The sequence below is a fragment of the Dicentrarchus labrax genome, unplaced genomic scaffold (genome assembly GCF_905237075.1).
Source record: "Dicentrarchus labrax unplaced genomic scaffold, dlabrax2021, whole genome shotgun sequence".
NCBI lineage: Eukaryota > Metazoa > Chordata > Actinopteri > Moronidae > Dicentrarchus > Dicentrarchus labrax.
In genome coordinates, this window is record NW_026136714.1 from 8812247 (window position 1) to 8835625 (window position 23379).

The 23379-nt window shown below is 40.0% G+C and overlaps 3 protein-coding genes across 9 annotated transcripts in view; 2 read left to right on the forward strand and 1 right to left on the reverse strand.

The window, feature by feature from the left end:
- Positions 1-8225, forward strand: part of osbp2b (oxysterol binding protein 2b) — a 50035-nt gene extending 41810 nt beyond the window's left edge. For 5 of the 7 annotated variants that reach the window (XM_051423642.1, XM_051423643.1, XM_051423641.1 and 2 more), the window contains 5 exons: positions 257-352; positions 765-949; positions 1097-1317; positions 2435-2452; positions 3368-8225. In XM_051423642.1, the coding sequence (XP_051279602.1) occupies positions 257-352; positions 765-949; positions 1097-1317; positions 2435-2452; positions 3368-3510 (663 nt within the window). In that variant the 3' untranslated portion in view covers positions 3511-8225. The remainder of the gene's footprint in view (positions 1-256; positions 353-764; positions 950-1096; positions 1318-2434; positions 2453-3367) is intronic. The other 2 variants (XM_051423644.1, XM_051423640.1) reach the window with 1 other exon arrangement.
- Positions 8226-9098: 873 nt separating this feature from the next.
- Positions 9099-18394, forward strand: si:ch211-102c2.8 (trichohyalin). Its single transcript, XM_051423634.1, has 30 exons — positions 9099-9181; positions 9732-9806; positions 9889-9995; positions 10076-10118; positions 10198-10320; positions 10647-11201; positions 11335-11421; positions 11509-11604; positions 11758-11865; positions 11962-12043; positions 12155-12293; positions 12400-12492; positions 12581-12693; positions 12806-12845; positions 12941-13060; positions 13542-13655; positions 13789-14019; positions 14107-14169; positions 14258-14353; positions 14495-14596; positions 14677-14859; positions 14948-15079; positions 15172-15404; positions 15505-15631; positions 15719-15802; positions 16326-16537; positions 16720-16746; positions 16960-17035; positions 17148-17345; positions 17956-18394. Exons 2-30 carry the CDS (start codon positions 9740-9742, stop codon positions 18019-18021), a joined length of 3717 nt encoding a protein of 1238 aa, XP_051279594.1. The 5' UTR covers positions 9099-9181; positions 9732-9739; the 3' UTR covers positions 18022-18394.
- A 980-nt stretch (positions 18395-19374) lies between these two features.
- ccdc117 (coiled-coil domain containing 117) lies at positions 19375-23267 on the reverse strand. Its single transcript, XM_051423653.1, has 5 exons — positions 22269-23267; positions 22096-22146; positions 21690-21983; positions 20491-20637; positions 19375-20354 (listed from the first exon to the last, which is right to left on the reverse strand). Exons 1-5 carry the CDS (start codon positions 22409-22411, stop codon positions 20120-20122), a joined length of 870 nt encoding a protein of 289 aa, XP_051279613.1. The 5' UTR covers positions 22412-23267; the 3' UTR covers positions 19375-20119.
- Between the last annotated feature and the right edge of the window lie 112 nt (positions 23268-23379).

Genomic DNA, 23379 nt, shown 5'->3' on the forward strand with positions numbered 1-23379 from the left:
AAAATTTTTCAGCAGATGGTGTGTTCATGTAGGACTATAGTGCTTATAATAAAAATGATTAAGATTTTTGGAAATATGTTTTTGGAAGAAACAGAAACAGAAGACATTGGGACTTACTATTGATCAACCCCTGCTAACCATTAAAGTTTCAGTTCAACGACCTGTCATCGACTGTAAACACACTGTGAATTAATAGCTTTAATACACTGTAATTGTGTGTTTCACTCTTTGTATGTTTGTGTCTCTATTTGCGCAGTCGGGGGACATTGAGATTGTGAATCACAGGACCAAGGAGACCTGCCAACTCAAGTTCTCTCCCTACAGTTATTTCTCCAGGGACGTTCCACGGAAGGTAAATACTTCTTTTCCACACTGATACTCAACCATGGCATGTCGTCATACGATGAATGGTTAACTTGTGTGATGCTGCCTCCTGCTGGACAGTACCAACAAATAAATTGGTACTTACAGTAGTCTAATATAGAAGAAACCCACTGTATGAGGTCACACAGCAGTGAGGTAACCTCCTTTGGAGTCGTACCAATTACCTAAAAATGGGGCACATGGCTGACTTCCTTGGTAGTGACTGATTCGGGATAAGCTAATGGAAATTTACTGGTGTCCTACCTAGGAGACTGTGCTTATAAGTGCATTACATTCAGAGGAAAGGACATGGTGATACATCTACAGAAGGATAGCTTGCTTTGGTTTCTTCATTCCTTATTGTACCTATGGACTATTTTCTGATTTCTTTTCCTTTCCAGGTGACAGGTGTGGTGGCAGACAGTGGGGGCCAGGCTCACTACATCCTCTCTGGCACATGGGATGATAAAATAGAGAGTGCCAATATCATTCAGAGCAGCCGAGGGGGGAGTGGATCAGAGGGCAAGCAGAAGACTGTCTATCAGACGTCGTCCCCAAAACTGCTGTGGAAGAAATACCCTCTCCCGTAAGGGCTTTTATCATAAACCTCATAAGGCAGAAAGAACATTGCAATACATGAGTCATAGTAGTTGTATAACAATGTTCAGTCAATGTCACTGATTGTAGAGCATAAAACTGCTAAACTCCCGTCAATACCCTTTTACTCTCTCAGGGAGAACGCTGAGAACATGTACTACTTCTCAGCGCTGGCACTGACCCTGAATGAGCAGGAGGACGGAGTTGGACTGACCGACAGCCGTCTGAGACCAGACCAGAGACTGATGGAGGAAGGACGATGGGATGAGGCAAACTCAGAAAAACAGAGGCTAGAGGAGAAACAAAGAGCCGTGAGGAGGAGGAGGGAAGCGGAGGCCTCAGACGCTCTGGATGACGGTATGAAATGTGGAACAGGACGTGTGGTGTCTGACAGCCAAAGAGGTGCTGAGTTAAAAGACAGAGACAGGCAGAAGGAAAGAATGAAGGTAGGGGAAGGGCATAGGGTTGTAAAGTGGAGTAAAAGTCCCGTCTGATTTTCTCCTCTGACAATGTTAAATGACAGCTGGAGCATCATAAGTACAAAGGATAAACTGAATATAAAAATAGCTTGTTTTTTTAGCAAAAGGCAAAACATAAAAGACATAAACAACATCCAATGAAAAGGTTGAAGCTAAATACTATTCTCACTTTCAGATTCTGGGTCATTTCATGATGAATTTTGCATTGTTTTGTTCCCAGTTGCGAGAACAAAGCATTTTTGATTTGCAGCAGCTTTGATTTGCACCTCTAGCTAGCTTCTTCTACATAGCAATGGCAGCTAAGGCTTATGGGTATTGTAATATTGAGAGCTATCTTCTATACCAAACTAAAGTACATGATTTCTCACAAAATATAAATGAAATGATTAAAACTGATGGCAATAATACAAACGATTGTATTGATAAACTATCTAAAAGACTGTGTTTCTGTGTTAAAGAACATTGACAATATCATAAAAAGAAACGCGTTACAAGACATTAGAATTTATAGTGGATAATAATACTTCCAGACCCAGATGGTCCTTCACCCTTCAGAGTAAAGCAATAAAGCCTCACATATTTATATAATTTTACAGTATGCTATATTTAACATCAGAGGCAGTTTACAGCTGCTTGTCAAGACAGTTATTACTGGGACACACAGCCGAGACAAACCTCAAAGCAAAGATTTAAATATAAAATGATTAATAAGCAGTAGCTGTTATAAAAATAATCTTATGCTCTTAATGGTTAGGATTCAAGACGTGCTACTTATTCTAGTGAGTACAACAGTAACTGCAGGTCAGACGGCAGGGCTTAACAAAAACAAGCTAATAGGAGTTATGTGTACTAGAAGCCAGACTGAACTTTACGGACAACTCAGCAGAAGCTTTTCATCCTGGTGGCATTCCTGTGTGTGTGTGTTGTGCGTAGGCTAGACTGTATTCGATGTACCCATGACTTGTCTTTCTTTTCCTCCCTCTATTGGTGGTCAGAGTGTGATTATGACTCTGGTGAGTGGGGGTTGCCCTGTGCCCCTCTGTTGTGCATCACTCCCCACACACACACACACACACACACACACACACACACACACACACACACACACACAGAACACGCACGCACACACACACGCACACACACACACCCCATCCTCTGTGTGTCCTCTGTGTGGTCTGCCTCTGTGTGGGAACTGCATGATACCCCTATCCTGTCAACTTCTCCAGATAATGACTCAGGAAAAAATAAGACTTTTTCCTGCATACATGTGACATTTTCATGTAGATCTGGCCTCAGTAATATATTACATGAAATAACAGACACAACTATAAAACCTTCAAGCGTGCTATGGTGAAGCCACATTAGCAAGTGATTAATTTGCACTGCATTGTCATCCTGTCTATTTTATTGCTTGTGGGCACTTTTCTGGCACTTTGACTCAACAGTAAACAAGTTACTTTATGCTTTGTTCTTCTAAATTAAATCCTCATTGTGTTTTACAAATGGAAAAACAACATTTTAGACCATTACATTTCTAAAAATGTTCGCTCATCAGAAAACTGCAGTTTCTCCCTCTTTTGACTGCGTGTCTGTTTTAAGAAACAGATGAATTATTCATTTCAGGGAGTTCCAAAACTGTCATTGTAATCTTCTTCTTCACCATGATCGATCCAGGTTTTTGCACCACACATATCGTGCTAATCTGTATTTAATTGACGCTTTTGAGTTCAACTTGTTCACCGTTACACGAGCTCCGTTCACATTTGGAGCTTTCCTAAACGCAGTGCGCAGCGATTGATTGCTTCCACTATATATGCATATGTATGAAGGCAAATTGATCGCTCAGGAAATTGCCTGCAAGTGTGGCTTCTCCACTAGAGTGTGCTTTAAAGACGCCAATTGAGTAACACCTGTGCTTTCTCCCGCAGGCAGAGAATACGAAGGCTACCAGCCGTTGTGGTTTCAACAAAGGAGGGACTCAGTCACTGGAGAGACAAACTTTGTGTACAAGGGAGGTTACTGGGAGGCGAAGGAGAGGCAGGACTGGAGCATGTGTCCTGACATCTTCTAACCCAGGAACTCTACCCGGATCACTCCTAACCTCATCGGACAGGGAACTGCTCTGCCTCTGGTCCTTAAGCAATGGGGCGTAGCTGGCTTATGAGCACCATGTGGACCTTTTGTGAGCATGAGAATGTGTATGTTTCACACACTCTCGGATTACACTGTACCTCCAAATGTGCACTCTCATTCTGTTTTTACTATGGGGGGAAAAAGAAGGGGCGTTCCCTGAGTAGTCCTTTTTGACACTATACTGGAACAGGAGTGAGATAATGTGTGGATGTGAGGTGGTGTTGGAGTTGCAACACCACAAAATAAAGGCACCTGCACATTTCTGAAATCAGGTGCTCTCTAAATCCTACTCACAATGCACTTTTCTGTGTTCACCCCATTTGAGAGTTTTACCAATTAGACAGACACCCACATCAAAGCAGCTCATGATTATAGACTGACAACTAACAGGCACATAGAAACAGAACAGTGCTGAAGGTTACAATTAGGGGCCTCATTCTCTGTTTTATTCAGCACTACTTAAATGATGCTAGGCCTACTTTATTAAATCAGTTCCCTCTTTTTCTTCATGGGAATATTTTCAAGTGCTCATTATTTGCCCCTTTTCTATGAAAGAGGCTAAAGCCTGAAAATGGTGTCTGGTGTCTATTAGATTTTATTATTAATTATGCAGAAACAAAGTGTTCAAAATTAATTGTATAAATAAGACATTCTGAAAAACATATTTGTATAAATAACTACAGCCAAGATAAGTAACATGACCTTGTGACATAATCTAATACATTTTAAATACTTCTTTTACAGTATTTCATGCTGCTTGTTCAGTTTTAGTTTCATTCAGTTTTATTTTAATCCTGCAGTTTCTATAAATTAACTATAGTTATTTCATTTCATAATGCTATTTGGGATTTAAGTCCTGAGACAAACAGGGAAGAGCCACCTATGTGATTGACTTGTGACGTATGAAGTAAAACGGTCACTGGAAAAAATGACATTGTGAAATAAATACAAACTTTGGAAAAAGGATATTTTTAAAATAAGAACTGTCTGAAAGAAGTAAAACTGATCTGGAAATAAATTATCAGAAATTAGCATGTTGAAATAACATAAAAGATCTTTTTTAAATGTATTGAATTACTTCACAATTTTATAGTATTGTTTCCTATTTTGTCTGCATTTATTATTATAACTCTTTCCTGTATAATATCTTATTTACTTATTTAATTTTCAACACTTTGGCTCTCCATAAACAACATCTTAACATCTCTTTCTTATACAGTAGAGGCTGATTTATCTGAACTGATGACTGATGAAATATGCAGCAGTGCAGAAATATATTTTACTTGTTGTGAATGTTGGGAGTTTCCCTCTAGATATATGAAATGGCAGTCTTTTAAGTAGTCAATTAGACTATAGTCCATGTAGAGATAATATGACGGCTTGAGACATTTAATTTTTTGAATATAAATTGCCTCTAAGCTTCAATGCGTTTTAGTCATCTAAACATGCTTGAGACATCTTCCATTTGTGATTCTGATTAGTAAAATTCTGCAGTAGTCAGTCCTTTAGTTGTGACACATTAGTGCTCCAGTACAACACTGAACATCCATGTCACTCTAATAGGAACCTCCATTAAAGAACTGAATAAGCACTTTTCACTGTGGTTGACCATAGGTTAGTACATATCTCTGTGTTGATGTTGAGAAAATTTCACTCTGTACTTTTTACCTTGTCCTCTGGTGCTCTCCCATAGCAACACATACCGTATCCTTGGTGACCATTTCCAGTGACATCATTCTCAGTAATCATACATAGTATTAAGTCTGCACCAAAACACTGAGACATTCAGTAATTAATTACCACCCAGTACAGTACATCCAGGAACGTGTAGGTTTCTATAATGTGCATTGCACTAGCTCCACATCCTCCGTCACTCACGTTTCCACTAGAACTACTGTACGTGACACTGGAGCAGTTTCTCTGAGCAGTCCAGAGTGGCTTCAGCTGACAGGAGGTCAGAGGTTATAGCAGCAGACAGGGCTGGTTCCTGTGGCTCACCACTGTGCAGTCAGCTCCAGCCACAGAGGACTCCTGCAGCTGCCGCTCCTGGCTCAACACAGCCCACGTATGTGTAGTCCTTTCATTCAGTGTTGTGGGCATGCTGATCTGGGATCAGCTCACGAAAGGTACCCTCAGTCTTTTGCCTTTAATTGACTGAACAAGGGAGAGTCCCCGACCTGTGCACTACACGTCTCCGGTGACAAGAGTTTTGAAAACCAGTTAGTATTTTTTTGTAATTATTGTTAGGAATGTAGAATTCAAGGCTGGAGGTATTGTATCTACCGTCTGGTCTATTTGTGTGAATATTTTGTGATAAACGAATGATATTGTAAAATGAAGAATAATTATACTAATCTGAGTATTAAGTTATCTGTACAGCATAGTTCAAATCTGAAAAAAAAAAAAAAAAAAAAGACTGAATGAGCCTGAAGGATTTGCTGTAATTTTAACTTTTAATCCAGATTGATTCTGCAAAGATGGATGTTAACTCTGAGGCACCCTCAATTTGGCTGCAGATTTCTTGTTTTATATTTCCAAAAACTGTCTTAACACACTGAAAATATTTTTTTATAGAGTCCTTGATACTAGCACATTAGCAACCGTAGTTCAGTGATGATTACATTGGTCAACACATCTAACAGTTCCTCTGCTGTGCAGGCCATAAAGATCTATAAAGTGCACTGGAAAATAAATAAACTCACATAGAATAATCAAATAGGGAGATTTTCAGTGTGATAATATGAGCTGGTAAAAGGTTTATCTGTGAGATTGTTCGCTTAATAATTTGATCGTGAAGTAAATGATGATTGATGCGTCTTCTTTTTGTTTTGCACAAATATGCTTCTGCTCTTTTACATAAAATGTTTTAATGCATTTTTGATTTGTGGTTGTCACGAGCACAGTTTGATTAATCACTAAATCTCTTGTGCAGGATGACATGCTTAAAGAGATTTTTGGAAATGCATGTATTTGCTTTTTCTAGCTCAGAAGACTGATACCTCTCTAATGTGTTTACAGTAAATATGAAGCTGGAGCCAGCAGCTGGTTAGTTTAGCTTTGTATCAAGACTGGAAACAGGGAGAAACTGATAGCTCTGGCGCTGTAACAAAAACCGCCAACCAGCACCTCTAAAGTCATAATTATTACAATTTGGGTTTTTACAAATTACACGAACAAGAGCATGTTTATTAGTGAGCTTTAGAGATGCTGGTAGGTGGAATTTTCTACCTTCAGACAGAACCAGGCTAGCTGTTTCCCTTTGTTTCCAGTATGTAAGCTAAGCAAAGCTAACCGGCTGCTGGCTTTAGCCTAATGTTAAACAGACAAACAAGAGAGTGGTATCAATCTTTCAAAGTGTACTTCCCAAAATGTCTATAACTATTCCTTTGATTTACTACTGCTTTGGTTCTCCTCTTGTCTTTCCACTCCACATAGATACAAGCTATTGGTACAAGAGGTTGTATCCACTTAAACTCATATCAAGGGTGTCACATATAAAGATGGACACTGTTGCAGCAACGTATTTAATTTTATCTACGTGGAAAAATTGTCAATTTAATCCTGTATCGTCATGCACAGTCGTGACACCTGAACGAACACAGGTCACCGCTGAATGGTGGCGCAGAAAGTTAGTCTGTGATTTCCTTTCTCAGCGATCAATTTGAGGTTACTAGAGATTTACTTTAATATACTGTTTTTGAGATGATTTTATATTTGAGAGTACATGTTATATTTTGAATGATAGTGGAGAGCTCATCATACGTTTTAATCAATGTATTTCCAAATAACGTGACCTCAGTACTCGCCTACTGAAGTTGCCTCAGTGAGGGCCTGTACAGTATATCGGACAGCTGTAGCAATAACGCAGCGAGGCGTAGATTTGTCACTTCATGGCTGTTGTTGCTTCAAACAGAACAGCTGTCGGCCTCATGCAGAAAGGGGAAAAAAAACAACCAACCAAAGTGTATGTGGAGAGTGTACTGTAGAGTAAAATAAAAACCCCTCTTCATCTGCCTTCCCAGTCTCAGAGGGTTCTAATGTAAACCCCCTTTCCTCGTTTCTCTCATTTCAGCTCAACCAACTCTTAATTCACTGTGGTGTGATTTTAATCTTTTAATTTGTATGCTTTTATTTACTGTTCTGATTTCTACCTTCTCACGGGTGCCATTATTCTTACGTTGGTGTTTTCATACTGTTTGTATGCGTGATGAGCTTGATTTGTGTGCGTGTGCGGCACACACTTCCGTCTCATTTAATGCTGCTCAGTTTTGAGGCAGAACTAATGAAGCTGGGGAGTCGTCTTGCCTTGTCTAAACTGAACCCTGCTTCTCCTTGGACTGTGCCTCGCGGCTCTGTCGTGAGATGGTGGTGATGTTAATAATCTGTATGATGATGAAAGTTATGAGACAAATCACAACAGCGGCCTGGTACAGGAGGTCAAAGGTGATTGACCTGCCTTGACTACTCTTACTCCCCAAATACGTGCAGGTGTATTCAGGTGTAACTGCGGATTCAACTGAGGTTTTGCTTCTGTTTTTTTTTTAAATTGTGTATTTTCTCCCTTAATTTATACTCGTATAACATTGTCTTTAAACAACAAAGACACAATAATGAAAAAAAGAAGATAATAAAGTTGTTATTGTTGACAGTGGATATCTGTTTGCTTTATTTTCTCTCTCCGCAACAACTGGAAGATGGGATTGGTTTGAGTTACATATTTGGGATCTCACATTGATTAATAATAATAATGATGATGTTTGGAGTCGTGATCCAAAGGCACAATTTTCAGTTCTTCTACAAGTGCTGCAAATATAAAATTCTCACTAGATGTCTTGTGTGCTAGTGTAGGACTACTGCATTGTACCTATGTACACATTTAGTTAGTTAATACAAGACCAGTCATAAAAAACAACAACAAATAACAGTTTGGGCCTCAACTTCTGCTCCAAGGCTGACAAACTGAATTCAAATAGTAAATATAATGATTGTTGTTTGCTATAAAGTACTGTACAAATTATCATGGCCACATGTGTATTTTTTACCAGCTGATTAATTTTAGACTCAATATATTTAATGTGATTACCTATAGACCAACACAAAATAAATAAAGTTGAATGATTTCCACTTCCAACAGTTTGACACATCGTTTAGACCTTCGTGTTAGGAAAAACATATGTATCCTAAAAAAATGTGACTTTAAGTATTTCAATTACATGTAAATATTCTATATAATTTTATCACATAAGTGTTATGTAAAGTGTGATGTGCATCGCCTGCACTTGATTGGTTTGCATTCCGTCTATCCTAAGAATATTGATCTTGTTGTTTTTTTAAATAAATAAATAAACTATGATTTCATGTATTTCAGTCACCTTTGACTTTAAAATATATTGCTCTATGTTTATGAGGGCCCTGCCAACTCTCCTTCTGAGTTTCCTTATGGCGCTAATATTGCCGCCGTGCGCGCGCCTCCTCCTGGCTCTGTCCCGTGTGCGGGTCGCGAGCTGTTTGACCGTTTCCGGGGCAACCAACTGAAGCTCCTGTCAGTCAAGAGTCAGTGCAGCAGCCGCGCTGCAAAGATTTAAAGTCTCCGCGTTTGTCCCCTGAAAGTGAGTAAGTTATGGTTGTATTGAGGCAGTACAATGGCGGTTGAATGATTTAGCAATTTCAAATGTGATATTTGTTTGTCTTCATATATAATGTAGCTACACGTAACGGTAAACTGGGGAGTTTTTAGACAGAGTAGCTAACTTAGTTTTCTGTGGTTCAGGTTAGTGATTTGCTATCTGCGCGGTTTTAAAGTGTAAAAGCCATTAATAGTAAAGTATTAATGTGAGAATTAGTAGTCTGAGTGGGCTGCACTTAGGTAATTTCAGTCATGGCTTTTTGACATTTGAGAGGGAAACCAGTGCATTACAGGGTTAAAACGGACTGACTTAGTTTATGTTCATTTTGGGGAGTGGGAGAGAGGAAAGCACAGGAATTTATAGCCCTCTTAGTGAAAAGAGGTCAGTTTGGCTTGCTAACAAGCTAAATTGTCCTGGTTACCTGGACAACTGAGCAACATAAACCCCCCACTCCTCACCACTGCTCAGTCAGCTTTAACCACTGGTAGATACTGGGTCTACTGGGTGTGAATGTCTGCATCTTTCTCAATAGGTACGTACATGGCTGACAGAGGCCATGATGGAGCAGAGAGAGATGCAGAGGACACAGATGAGCTTCTTTACACTGGTCGGAGGTTTTATAAGCAGTATATCTCATTCTTTTGGGAGTTTGCACCCACTCTTGTTGACACGTTTTGCTTCAATCATAGATCTCAATGACAACAGCGATGTGTTTGGACTGCGTTCTCCGCCTCTCAAACTGGACCACTGTGACTTCATCCTAGACGCTATGGATGCTCAGCTTGGTCAGCTGCAGGTGTGTGATTTTCAGTTCTGTCTGTCTGTATATAATATGATTGGGAATATATTATAATTTAGTGTGATTAATGTATGCAGGTCTGGCCCCAGAAACCCAGAGAGCTTGATTGCAGCGATGCAGGTAATTTATGTCATAACACACACCTTATACCACATGTTTTTTGGGGGGTTTTCAGGTGATAATCTGTGTTTTTTTCTAGCTCCTCTTAGGTGGAGTCAATCTCTGAGCAAAGACACAGGCCTTGGAAGTACAACTCAAACAAATGACACTCCAATGTCTTGTCTTGATTTGATTGACACTCCGACGATGGAGGAAACATCAAGTAATATTTCAATATCAGTAGTATTATAGGAAAAAGCTGTGTTTCTAACTGTATATAAGCCACATCTCAAATTGTATATAGGCTTATAATATAGGCTGCTGTTAGGGAAATAACTTGCAGTGACAGAAAAAGTAAGTACTGCTTGTCACCAGGTTTTTGTGTCAATATTATTTGTGTGCTTGAGTTTGCACAGATGAGTAAGATGAGTACATGCACAATATTACAGTAAGGCTGGTGTCTTAATTGGGTAACATTTGTTTGTATCAAAGTGTTTACTTATTCTTTCCACAAAAGTAACTCCCATCTCTTCTCTGCTCGTCCCCCAGGGAGAAACACAAGCTGTTGGGAAGGTCCTGTCACTCATGAGGAAACTAAACCGAAGTTAGACAGAAGGACAAGAGACAGAGAGGAGATGGAGTCTCAGAGGGAGCAGGTCATCTGGAGGCTCGAGAAGCTGCTTGGAGACAGCTGTAATGAGGGAAGGATGGCAGGAGAAACCCACCCTCCTTCAGACAGCATCTGCACTGAGGACTTCGTCAGATGCTTCAGAGACGAGATGGTTGAATTGCCAGAGAGTAATATGCAGCAACTAGATCGAGAAGAAGAGGCTGAGAGGACAGAGATATCAGACTGTGACACTTGCCAGAGTGAACAAAAGGGAGAAAGTGTTTTTAATGTGGACGGAAGAGGAACAACAATGACTGGGAAATGCAGTAAAGACACAGAGACTGTTTATTATTCCCAGTCAAATGAGCCATGCCAAAGTAAAGAACTGAAGAAATGTCTTTCTGACATAAATGGAGTAAATACATCACATGTTAGTGAGGAAGAGGGAGCTGGAGAGAAATACAACACACTGCAGAGGCTTGGTGATAGCAGCAGTGAGTACTCTCTTAACAAACTCTCGGGAGATAAACAACTGTCAAACATGCAGAATTTTCATTATTGCTTTTAAGCTTCTGCACTTTTATTTTTCCATGGGTCCTGTACACTTTTTTTTTTTTTGTCTTTCAGTCTCTCACAGAACAGAGGTTGTAACAGAACATGAAACCCCACGGCCGAACAACAACTGTTCTCCAGGCCAGGCCAGATGCTTGGCAGGTAGTACACACAGATTACTCTACATCTGCAAGCACAGACATCCATACACTACAAACAGTGACTGTAGGATGCTTGTTTCTTTTATAGGAGTACCCGTGTGGAGTTTTGACACCGTGTCCATTGACAGTGACCTTGACTCAGTCTGCACAGAGCAAGTCAGGCAGCATATTCACAGGCGGCCAGGTGAAAGACTGCAGAAACTTTGGAGGGACACGTTTTAAAATGATCATATATAAAAAGTCCAAACTGGAAACTGGAACCAAACTGTTTTAATGTAGAAAATAGTAGTAACTGGACTAATACAGTTAACATCATTTGTGTGACCCCCCCCCCCAGGATGGCGCTCCCTAATTCAGTCTGTCACAGACATGGATGACTACTGTACCAACCAGAGTGACTATGAAACACCCACACAGGAAGAAAGTGAACCTCAATCTACATCAGGTAAAGTACAAGATCTAACTGTGTATTCCACAGTAATAAAAGAAAATTTAAATCTTTAAATGTCGCTGAATTGTCCTGTCTTTTTTTTTTACAAAGGCCACAGATCCTCTTGTGTAAATGCACAAAACAGAAGTCCTTCTGTCCGTAAAGCACAGCGTAATAAGAGAGAAACTTACAGGTAAACCAAGTAGAAGAACATTTAAAAACTTGCTAAACACACATTTTGAGCATCTCTTCAGTGTTATTTTGCATATATTTCTTATTTATACACTATACACGCATGACTTAGGTCTTCTTCGGGTGAGAATGACAAGGACACAGATGAGGAAATGAATCACTGGACCAGGAGAAGCAGGCCCGAGAGGGCATCAGAGAAGACGCTGTCTGATTGGGCCAAGACGAAAGGGCGTCTCTCTACCCTCCAACAAGTGAGAATGAGTCTTCCAGTGTATTTTAGTATGTTATTTGACAAATGTTTTAAATTCTCCTGTTTACATGTGAGTATCACATAACTGGTTTGTGTGTCTGGTATAGAAATGTGGCGAAGAGGAGGAGACACTGCAGTTGAAGAAAATTCAGTTAAAAGATGTTGAGTTCTCCCTCTCTGAACTTCAACATAGAAGAAAGGTAAAGTGTAGCATCTTTCATGCAATAGTTTTAGGCCCCTGTGTACATAATTCTCACTAATACTCACTGTTTATTGTATATGTCCCAGCATTCTTTGCAGGACTTAGAGCGACTGAGTGTAGAGACAGCAAAGATGCAGAAGGAGAAGAGGACTCTAGAGTTTGTTCTGAGAGACAGCAGGACAGGGAAGGACTCTATTAGGTAAAACAAAAAAAACTCCTATTAGCTGCATTACACAAAGCTGTGTGACATCACATTGCATCAACATAATCCTGTGCTGTAAAATAATAATACAACAATGAATGTGTTATAGTTACCAGCTGCAGAGGCAGAGAGAGTCCTGTATCCTTGAGGTAAGAGACCTGAATCCAGCAATATCTGTCATTCACATGTTTTAATATGTTAGGTTTTTATTCATACTATGCTGTTTTTGTTGTTCCACAAACAGCCCAGTGTCGTCATGTCAGTGCTGGAGAGAGAGGAGATGGACAGACAGCTGGACGGTGCCAAAACAGAACTGTTTGCTGAACAGCGACGTGCAAGAGAGAAGCTAGAGTCCATGCAAGAAGTACTGACTTACTTATATCTAAATAACTATAATGACATTTTTATTTTTTAGATGAAAATAACACAAAGATCCTTTTAGCTATTGAGATTATATGGTAGTGATGTGTTTGAACTTCAATGAAAACATTTTTACATTTGAAATTTTACCTAATTAGGTATATATAGGTATGTTTTTTCCAAAAGGTCATAACAGAAAATATGGCCTATTTCACTGTGTCACATTATGCTGTTTACTAAAAACTTGCCAATCAAATTTCAGTGCAATTTTTGATTTTTTTTTTGCAGTTACCCTTTTGTTGACATGTTTAATTTATCAGTATAACTATATTGTGAATGTGTCATTTTAGTTTTGCTGTTTTCTTAAGAGATATTGTTTAGCACTGAGTAAAACTACAGGGAGAAGGTATTTGTATTTGTGTGAAAGTCTGTGTTTTAAACAATCTCTAAACGTGTAAATGTGTTCATGTATGATCGTGGAGCAGAAGTTGGAGGAGACTCGTGAGGAGCTTCAGAGGGTCACAGAGGCAGAGAGCTTACTGAGGAACAGGTGTGCTTGTCTGGAGGAAAAACAGAAGCAAAAAAAGGATCAGATCAAGGTGGCACCTAATGACATCAAACTCTAAATTCTAATTAAAAAGAATCAACAATAGGGCACACTGTCATCCACTTTTTGTTTATTCATTGTTTTGTAATTATCCATACTGTCCTTGGTGTATCTCTTTCTATCAGACAGTTGAGTTTCAAGTAGGCGAGCTGCAGGGTGAACTGGGAGAATGGAAGATGAGAGTGGGTACTCTTGAGAGGATGCTGGCCCAGAAGGAGCTGCAGTTGCTAGATTTTCAGGAGCAACATGGGGCCTTACAAGCAGAAAGAGATGGACTGAAGGGGGAGCTACAACACCTGAAAACCCAGCACTACAATGCACTGAAAGACACCCAGGAGCAAACCCATAGAACGGTGGTAAGTGCTGAGCCAAACTGAGGCTTTCTGGGGGTTTTTAGGTCAAATTAAGTAACAAGTAAATGGAGTTCCTCTTTTTTAATTCAGGAGGCAGCACTGAAGCAGCAAAAGAAAGATTTGACTTTGACTCATGAGCAGCAAATCCAAGAGGTGACAAAAATAAACTAAAATATTGATTCTTCAAATGACATCATCACAGTTTAATTAATGACATAGCAATCCTTCGGGTTGTCCTCAGGTTAATAAGCAGTCTGAAGAGGAGAAAGCAAACGCTTTGAAAGAACAAGCTCTGTCTCTCACACAACACATTGAGTCCTTGAAGAGTTCCATTCAGGTCAGTGTGTTACCCCGAATGTGTTGAAATCTACTGTTACACTATCTCAATGTACACTATTTGGTGAACACTATATATAAAGTAAGTAAAAACACTCCACAGGATTACTTTTCAAGTTGTGATTTTCTCCTATTCTGGCAGCTAAAAGAAGAAGAGGCAAAGAAGCTGAGAAATTATCTGGAGCAGCAGAAGGAGGAGGCAAAGAACCGTGAAAAGGAGCTGCATGTAGAAGCCTCGGAAAAGGTACCGTGATAATCCTCTGCCTAAAATATGCAATTATTTTTAACACGATTGCATGATATGCACAGCATGCTCCCATTCAGGTGCACAGAGCTATTGAAGAGGAGAGGAGGAAGTGGGAGGCAGAACAAGTGGAAGCTGTGCAGGTGCACTGTGGGATACTGGAAGAGCAGAACAGAAAGATCCTGGAAAGCACAAGGAGTGAGATGCAGCGAGAGAAGAGTAAATCACTGGCTCTTCAACATAAAGTGGTGAAACTAAAAACAGTAAGGTCACTCTCAACCGTGACATATAACCATATTACCCTCTACAGAGTAAATGTTAATTCTGTCTGATTTTATTTGTATCTGTAAGAGAGTACAGCAATTGGAGGGTGAAATCTGTGCACAGCAGAGAGAGCAGGACTCTTTGCTGGCTGTTATTTGCAAATCACTGAAAGAGGAGCATCAGGCTGAGCTGCAGAAGTTACAGAGACAGATGGCACAGGTGCAAGAAAACCACAGAAAGCAATCATTTGAAGGCACATAAGGAGACATAGTGTTGTTGAAAGGCTGACCTGATGTGGTCTGTGGTCATAGGAGAGTCAGAGGGCAGTGCTGCACCTCAAGCAGGCAGTTCACCTGGCAGAGAAAGAGGCTGACGGGCTCCGGGGGATGCTAGAAGAAAGTGAAAGGAGCCATAACCAAATCACAGCTGAGCTGGATCAGCAGCTACGGCACTGGGCCCAAGAGCTGGGAGCAGAGTGCCAGCATTTACACCTCTTAGTGGAGCAGAGTGGAGCCAAACAAACTTCTGTTCAGCTACCTCCCAGGTATTATTTCCTGCTCTGGCTTACACACGTCTGGTTTAGAGAAAAGTAAATGCTTGATGATTAGCTTCTAATCCTGATGCCTTTGCTTTGTGTTGTGTAGTCCTACAGTAGCTGAGGCTCTTACAAACCTGACAGTGCTAAGAGAGCAGTTGAAGCAGTTGATTAGCCAGCTACACCAGGAGCTTGATTCAGAGAAACAAACCACTGAGCAGCTGAGAAAAGACAAGGTATAGTTTAGACTGTCTCCCACCCATTGCTGTTTTCAAATACAGCACATTAAATGTACTCATAAATACAAGTTCATATGTTTTCAGGAACGAGAATTGAGCATCCAGAGGCAACAGCTGAGGATGGAGAGAGACCAAGCCTTAGATTCTCTAACGGAGCGTCTCATTCAGGTATACACACTTTGTGTAGCTTATGTCGGTGCACATAGACACAGACAGTTCAGTCATCATGCTTGGGGAGTAATGGATTACATGTAACTGAGTTGTGTTCCACATCAGGATACAAAAAATATGTAGTCAGATACAGTTACATTTAGTAAAAATGGGGATGATTAGCAGAATTATAATTTAAATACTTTAAAATACTAAACTAATACTAAAATCTTTCTTAGTAAAGTACATTTTTGGGGGCTTTTATTGCCTTTATTATAGTGACAGCTGAAGACAGACAGGGAAGGGGGGCAGAGAGAGAGAGGCATTTTCTTGGTATCTTATTGAAATTTCTTCTCTCTTTGGTGTTGAGATAACCTAAAAGGGAAAATAATCAAGTAACGTTACTTTAATTTTGTGATACTTGGATTAGGTCACTGACATTTTAATTATTATTTATTATTTAATTAGTTAAATTTTTTTAGGACCTTCCCAACCTTGCTCATCATTTACAGCATTGTTATGCCACGTGATATTTCTGCAGGAGCACATTGAGGAGTTAAGCAGTCTGAACTGGACCCATATGTGCGATGGGGGAGCTGAGGGAGGAGGAGTGGCAGCATCTCTTCGCAAACAGCTGAAGGCCAAAGACCTGGAGCTCAGGCAGGTTCAGAGGAGCATGGGTCAGTGGAAGGAGCAGACTGCAGCTCGTCTGGCGTGCAAGTTTGAAGAAGAGTTGACAGCTGAACTGGAAAGGTAACATGAACAAATTAAGTCAAAATACAGACACATTCATTTTGTTGAGTTTTAATCAATGATCTTCTCTCCTCTCTCAAAAATGGCCCATAATCCAAACCTTGATCCATCAAATAAAATATATATTTTTGCTTTTTTATGTTCTATGTTTACATTTTGCTCTAATGTTTGCTATCCTACAGGTGCAAGACAAAGTTGTTAAGGGGCAGGTAACTGGTTTCTGTGTCTGTGAAATTTAGATGACATACTAACCAGCTGTCCTTACAAGAGCATGAACTCACCTCAACTCACTGCGATATGCATTTTATACCATAGATGTAACATTAACTATACTTGTATTGAAAACCCATAACTCCTTAATTTAGTTATCTTAATTATTCACAGCTAATAATGCTTCAAATGCAGGTTTGTTTGTTTTCCAGAAAAACATCAAAGACATGGGAGAAGAGGCACAGAGAGCCTGAGAGGCCTGAAGGAGGGATAACACTTAGTGCAAAGGTAAATGTTTTACTGTTCCTGTGTGGGCTCTTGCAGATACATAACCTAAATATATTTAATATTCATTTGTTTTTTAACAAAAACCTTTTATCTCCCGGTCTGTCCCCATCAGGAAGCTCAGAATTCAGTTTGTTCTCCTTCCCTCCATGTTGCTGCCCCCCACAGCCCCTCAGATGTAGCTTCATTCAAGCTTCTACGTTACCTCCAGAGCAGGGTCAAGCAGCTCCGTGTAGAAAACCAAGCCTACACCTGGAGCCCGGTGCCTTCAAATGCAGTCCCTTTAGATTTGTCTGGATCCTATGTTACAACAGTGAGTACATTGTTTTAATAGCAGGTTACTGTTAATTATTGACTTGTCCCTCTTTCTGTGCATTTACAGTGGTTATAAACAAGTATACTGCAAACATTAGTACTGGTAATATACCTTAGGGCCCAGGTGAACTATGTCCTTTAAGGTTTTATAATAAGAATCTAAGAATGTACGTGGGAAGAAACCCACATACGTATCATTATATATCTTTTTTATCTTGAAAATGACAAGAAACTGTCCACAGCTGCTCATCGCAAAATTAACTTTCCAAAGACAGTCAAGTCTTAGCGACTTTGTAGAGGCAGGACATTATATAGCACAACTGAAAAGACACATATCAGTATATAATTAATGGATAAATCATTGCTTTTACTACATTTTCAATTGTTTGAATTGTTTACATTTATAAATGAAAACTAGCACTGTCTACCACTGGAAGCAACACAAAAGGCATCATCATCACAGCACTTCTGGATCTGATTTGAAATGCTCTTTCAGACAAAATAAATCTAAGACAGTTGTTTAAATGTTCAAACTAAAACATTTTATTATTATTTCTGTACTTTTCTTTGTCATATAATAATAGCTAATACTGGTGTCTTCTTTATAGATCAGTCAAGGTCAAGACATTGCTGGGATTCAGGGCCACTCATCAATCAGGACAGTCTCAAGTTAAGGACATGAAACCTTACTCAGTGCGGGTCACACACACCAGTGACATAATGTTCACAAGCATTTAAAACTGTTTTTCTGGCAACAGAAATGAATCATTTACTGTAACATGTGCATAAGATAGCAGATTAACAAGCAGGTCACAGTGACAAATGACACAACCGAAGATTTGGTCATTAAGTTTACATTCCTCTGTGTGAAGGCAGTCAAATTTTATGGCTTAAGGTTACAGTGAACTGTGATGAACTGACTTTTCATTGGAGATCATGTGATTTATGTCAGACAACCTCATAAAGCTGACAGTAATTCGTGGGAACCCCTTGTATAATCAGTATGTTAAATCATGTTAAATTGTACAATAAAACAAATTCTGTGGATTTGTGCCAAGTTTTTCTAAATGTCTTTATCAACTAAATTTGTAATCTTAATGTAGAAAAAACACCCAATGCAGTATGTTATTTTTAAAAGGAGAATGCAGGATTGGTGCCTATTTCTTTAAAACTGAACTGCTAAAAAAACACATGAAATAAACGTTAAAATAGCATTGGACAAAGTAAATTATTTTATTTTGTGTGACAAATTATAGGCTATTGAATTCAATTACCTAATAGTTAATTGGTTAAAAATCACCTACCTGATTGTATGCATGTATACAATTATAACAGATTAAAGGACCACTGTGCAGGATTTAACAGCAACTGTAGAAACATGGCGGTTTAACATGGTGGACTCAGTGCAAGAGGACCCGCTCCCTCTCCCTGGTCACTTATGGTGTTCCACAGGTTTAATCCTGGGACCCTTACTGTTCCCAAAATACTGGACACCGATCAGCCATAACATTACGACCACCTGGGCACCCTGGTGGTCGTAATGTTACGCAGCTCTCATACGCAACAAACTGCGATACACTGTGTGTTCTGACACCTTTCTATCAGAACCAGCATGAACATTTCCAGCAATCTGATCCTGAATAGGTAATACTGCAATTCGACCCTGTCTCCAGTTCACCACTTTTCCTTCCTTGGACCACTTTTGATAGGTACTGACCACTGCAGACCAGGAACACCCTACAAGAGCTGCAGTTTTGGAGATGCTCTGACCCAGTCGTCTAGCCATCACAATGTGGCCCTTGTCAAAGTCGCTCAAAACCTCACACTGCCCATTTTTCCTGCTTCTAACATCAACTTTGAGGACAAAATGTTCACTTGCTGCCTAATATATCCCATACACTAACCATGTTATTCACTTCACCAGTCAGTGGTCATAATGTTATGGCTGATCGGTCTATATAATGATTACAGCATGTGAACATAACAAGAGGACTGTTTTCACTAAATTCAAGCAAATCTTCATCAAATGAAATGCAACTATTCCATGCAGAATATCTACATGGACAATAAATGAGTTTATTTAAAAACAAATAACAAGTTATAACACTTGATGGCTGATTGCAGTTCAAGTAATACAATCAAATCATAGAAAGGTACATTTCCATGACTCCTTTACAAAATTACTCAAAGCTCACAGATGGCGTACTTGCTAAGCACTATAGGAAGATAATATTTCTACCACAACAAGTACAACCGCAAGCAGGAAGTCATGCTGTGAGCAAATGTGAACACACAGGAACCATTTTTAAAGTTCTGTTAACGATGTTCAGAAGCTGAATATAAGAACTGTACAAAATTCATGTGCTGCACGCTGATATTTAACAAAGAGCAACGTCATATTTACAGTACATCGGTGTGTCGTTGGCCAGGCTTTGGCAAAATTATATACAAATTATCTAATTTCTAAGGACATTGGTTATATAAAATTGGTTATGTAAGGCTGTCTATTGAACTTTTTAAAGTCTTTAGATTCACGACAGTTACCTGGTTAATTAGGTCAGTGTTATGGTTACATCTTACACAGGGGTAATAGTCAAAAAACTGTAAAGCAAAAAAATGTGTTGCACGAATTGTCCAAAACTGCACAATACTGATGTAAAGCCAACGTGCCTTGCCAAACTAACCACAGGGTTCTGAGTCCTTTATAGTCTTTTGTGTGACTACATGTCCAGTCTTTTACTTTGGCATGGCTTTTCAAGTCATCAAGCGCTATTACATTTCCATGTCCTCCTCTCCGGAGCTGTGGGCCACAGGAAAGCTGTACAGAGAAGAGTGTGTGTCTGCAGAGGGACTGAGGGGCCTGTGAGGGGTGGGAGATGGACATGGGGTCGGGGGTTGTCGAGATACTGTCTGCTGTTTACGCGGTTTCTGTAATAGGCCCTTTCGCTTCCGACAGAAGGGATCTTCAGGAGGCCGCCACAACACCAACTCCATACAGGAATGGCTCCTGAAAGTATGAGAGAGCAGGTGAGACGAAAAATATATATATAAAATAATATGTCCAGAGCTGTTCAAGGAGGAAACACGAGTCATGTTATTACTTCATTCAACATTAAACGTTCCAGTAACAAAGGATAACATACACAGACTGGGCTACTGTATGGGGTAGGATGTCACTGATGTCACGCTGTAGACCCTCCTTTAGACTGTCAGAGATCACCAGCACTGGCCGTCTCGGGGCTGGCTCTACATCCAGATCTTCATCCTCGTCATCATCCTCCAGCGTTATTCTGTGATACATCAATATGAGAGCATTCATCATGTGATCAAACCCCAGACAAATCACCAGTACGGAATAAACCCATTGTGGCTGATGTGAATTGGGAGAGCTGCAACACTAAGACAGAAACCAGCAAATTGCAACCGGAAATACTGAACAGTCTTTGTGCTGTGTTTGGCAGAAACAGGGTTTTCTGTAATATACAGTATATATATATATATATATGTGTGTGTGTGTGTATATATATATATATATATATATAAGAGTGGGTGATATGGACAATTTAATAACAAAGTAAACTATAACAGCCAGGCAACATTAACTTGATATTGGAAAGTGATCCTAGTAAAGTATTCAAAATCATCAATCAAGTTTTTTTTTTAAAACAAAATCATATAATTAAAACAATTTCTCAAATATTTAAGATGTGTCACAGATTTTGATCAATTTAACGTTCATTTAGAATTTAGTGGGGACCCACAATATCTAAAGATAATGTCACAAAACAATAATAATATTAATACATAACAATCATTTACCCATTTATACAGCTCCTCACCCGTGACACAAACCCTTAAAGCATACGAGAGCGTACACTTGGTTCTATTTTAAAAGATATTTTAAAAAAGTCACCCTAATCAAAGTCACTTCAGTGGATATTCTGATCTGTTATAGATTGGTGATGTTTCCAGGCTGTACCCCTCCTCTCACCAAATGCATGTTGGAATAAACTCAAGCCCCCCATGACCCTGCACAGGATAAACAAAAACAAAATAAAGTATCGCTTCATGATGCTTCTCTTTAGCCTTTAGCCAATAGTCCATTTGATTGCACAACAGCATACAACCAATTTAGCTGTGTTTCTTTGTCTATGTGGCGCTGCCACTCGGGTGAGTAACTACGGTGACTTCTGTGTACAGTCGTGACACATGTTTACCCTGTATTCACACAGGGGGCTTAGAAAGTCTGGATTTGCTGGGGAAGTCTGACCATATATTTTTTCTTTTCACATTTAAGTGTAGTTGTCAGTTTTTCAACTTTTTCCACCATGTTATTGCGTACCTGTCTTCAATCTCCTGAAGTCTCCTCTGAGCTGCCTCTATCTCCATACAGGAGCTCTCCGTCTCGGGTCGGGACAGAGGGGGGTTGGAGGGCTGCACCAAAGTCAAGGGCTGAGGCAAAGTCAAGTTCTGAGGTGCTGGGCAGGGCTTTGGAGGTGCAGGGCTGGCTTGCTGTGCAGACAGAGACGGGCAGCTGTTTGCTGTAGGCCACTCATGACGATTGCTAGTGTTTGAGTTCTCTGAAATGTCCACTTCTGCCTCGTACATTAACCTCCTCCTTTTGGCACTGCATCCCCTAAGAAAACATTAAGATATTTATTATAACTCTCATAGATGTATATATTTGAGTATTCCACGCATTGTCAAATGTTAAGTAAGACTGTTTTTTCTGTACATCTTTCACTTACTCATCATCAACCCTCCTCCGGTGCTTCCTGAGGCATCTTGTCTCCCAGTTGCTGTGGCACACAAACACAACATGACAGGTTTAAGATTGAAAAGTTACTTCAAGTACTGCCAGTGTATTTTCCGACAAGTGTATAGAGGGAGTTTACACCCCCCTAAATCTTCTGCCACATACCTGTTAGAGAGTGTTGCTCTCTGTAGGTGACCAGAAGTACTTGGATGTCCCAGGTCAAATTCAGGAAGGCTTGTAGGGCCTGAAAATGAATACATGGCTGGCAGGAACCCCACTCCACTGCTTGTGAGAGCAGAGTGATGCATATAGGTGGTCCAGTCGATGAAATGATTTGGAGAGACAAAACGGTGACGGATCTGATCTGGAAGATCAGTACTGATACCAATCAGATAAGCTGACGGTGTTTTCTGTAACCTACATGACGCACAAGTTATAAATATGTGTGGACCCAGCTAGCTACAATGTCAGTGGTGCATGTTCCTGTTAATGTGGCACAATGGACTATTAATATAAAATGGCACGGTCATCCCTGTGCTGTGTAATAACTTTGCGTAAGTTAGTTAACCAGAAAAATGCATCGCTGCCGACCGACCTGTGCAGCTGCCCTGCCCCTCGATGTTGTTGTTGTTGTTGTTATTGTTGTTGTTTTGCTAGCTAGTCTCCGTCCGTTCGCAGTGTTTTGCTTTGGGGATACTCGCGTTAGCACACAGCAACAGGCAGTGCAGGTTCAGGTCTTCCACCGTTCTGATCCCACCTCGAAGCAGAGATGTCCCCCGCAATGAACGGTCCCTGTGGCGTGAACTGCGTGAAAGGCAGGCTGGGTTGGTTTAACCGACGTTAGCGAGCTATTCCAGAAGAGTGAGTCGCGCCAGAACAATCGTCAGGGTTCTAGAACGTGCGTCTATTGCGTTAGGTGAATTGTGGGAATTGTAGTTACTGTGGACGAACAACTCGCTACGTCTTGTTTGTGTTAATATATATAATAATACATATAAATATAAATATATACTGTCAATGATTAAAACACACGGTGAGACACAGATGCAACGTTAGCGAAGAAGTATGTGTTGATGCGTTAGCACCAGTTAAAGCTACTTAGCTAGTTAAAATGTCAGTTAGACTCCGGCGCAGCAGCCGTTGACCGGAGAACGATGTACTGTATATGCAAAGCAAGATAGTAACCTGCCTCTTGGTTTGTATGTATACGGTCAATGGTATGGTCACATTACCAAAGAGTACATGCGATTGAGAGCATCATCTCCTCCAACATCCG

What these genes read in the sequence shown, in the direction of transcription:
- si:ch211-102c2.8 (XM_051423634.1), top strand. Translation starts at nt 9,740, where the DNA reads ATGGCTGACAGAGGCCATGATGGAGCAGAGAGAGATGCAGAGGACACA. An exon ending in AAAAAAAGGATCAGATCAAG is followed by an intron (nt 13,656 to 13,788) that starts GTGGCACCTAAT and finishes TCTTTCTATCAG; the next exon opens with ACAGTTGAGTTTCAAGTAGG. An exon ending in AAGTGGTGAAACTAAAAACA is followed by an intron (nt 14,860 to 14,947) that starts GTAAGGTCACTC and finishes TGTATCTGTAAG; the next exon opens with AGAGTACAGCAATTGGAGGG.
- ccdc117 (XM_051423653.1), bottom strand. Translation starts at nt 22,411, where the DNA reads ATGCATCACTCTGCTCTCACAAGCAGTGGAGTGGGGTTCCTGCCAGCC. An exon ending in CTTCAGGAGATTGAAGACAG is followed by an intron (nt 20,638 to 21,689) that starts GTACGCAATAAC and finishes GATGTATCACAG; the next exon opens with AATAACGCTGGAGGATGATG. An exon ending in CATACAGTAGCCCAGTCTGT is followed by an intron (nt 20,355 to 20,490) that starts GTATGTTATCCT and finishes TCATACTTTCAG; the next exon opens with GAGCCATTCCTGTATGGAGT.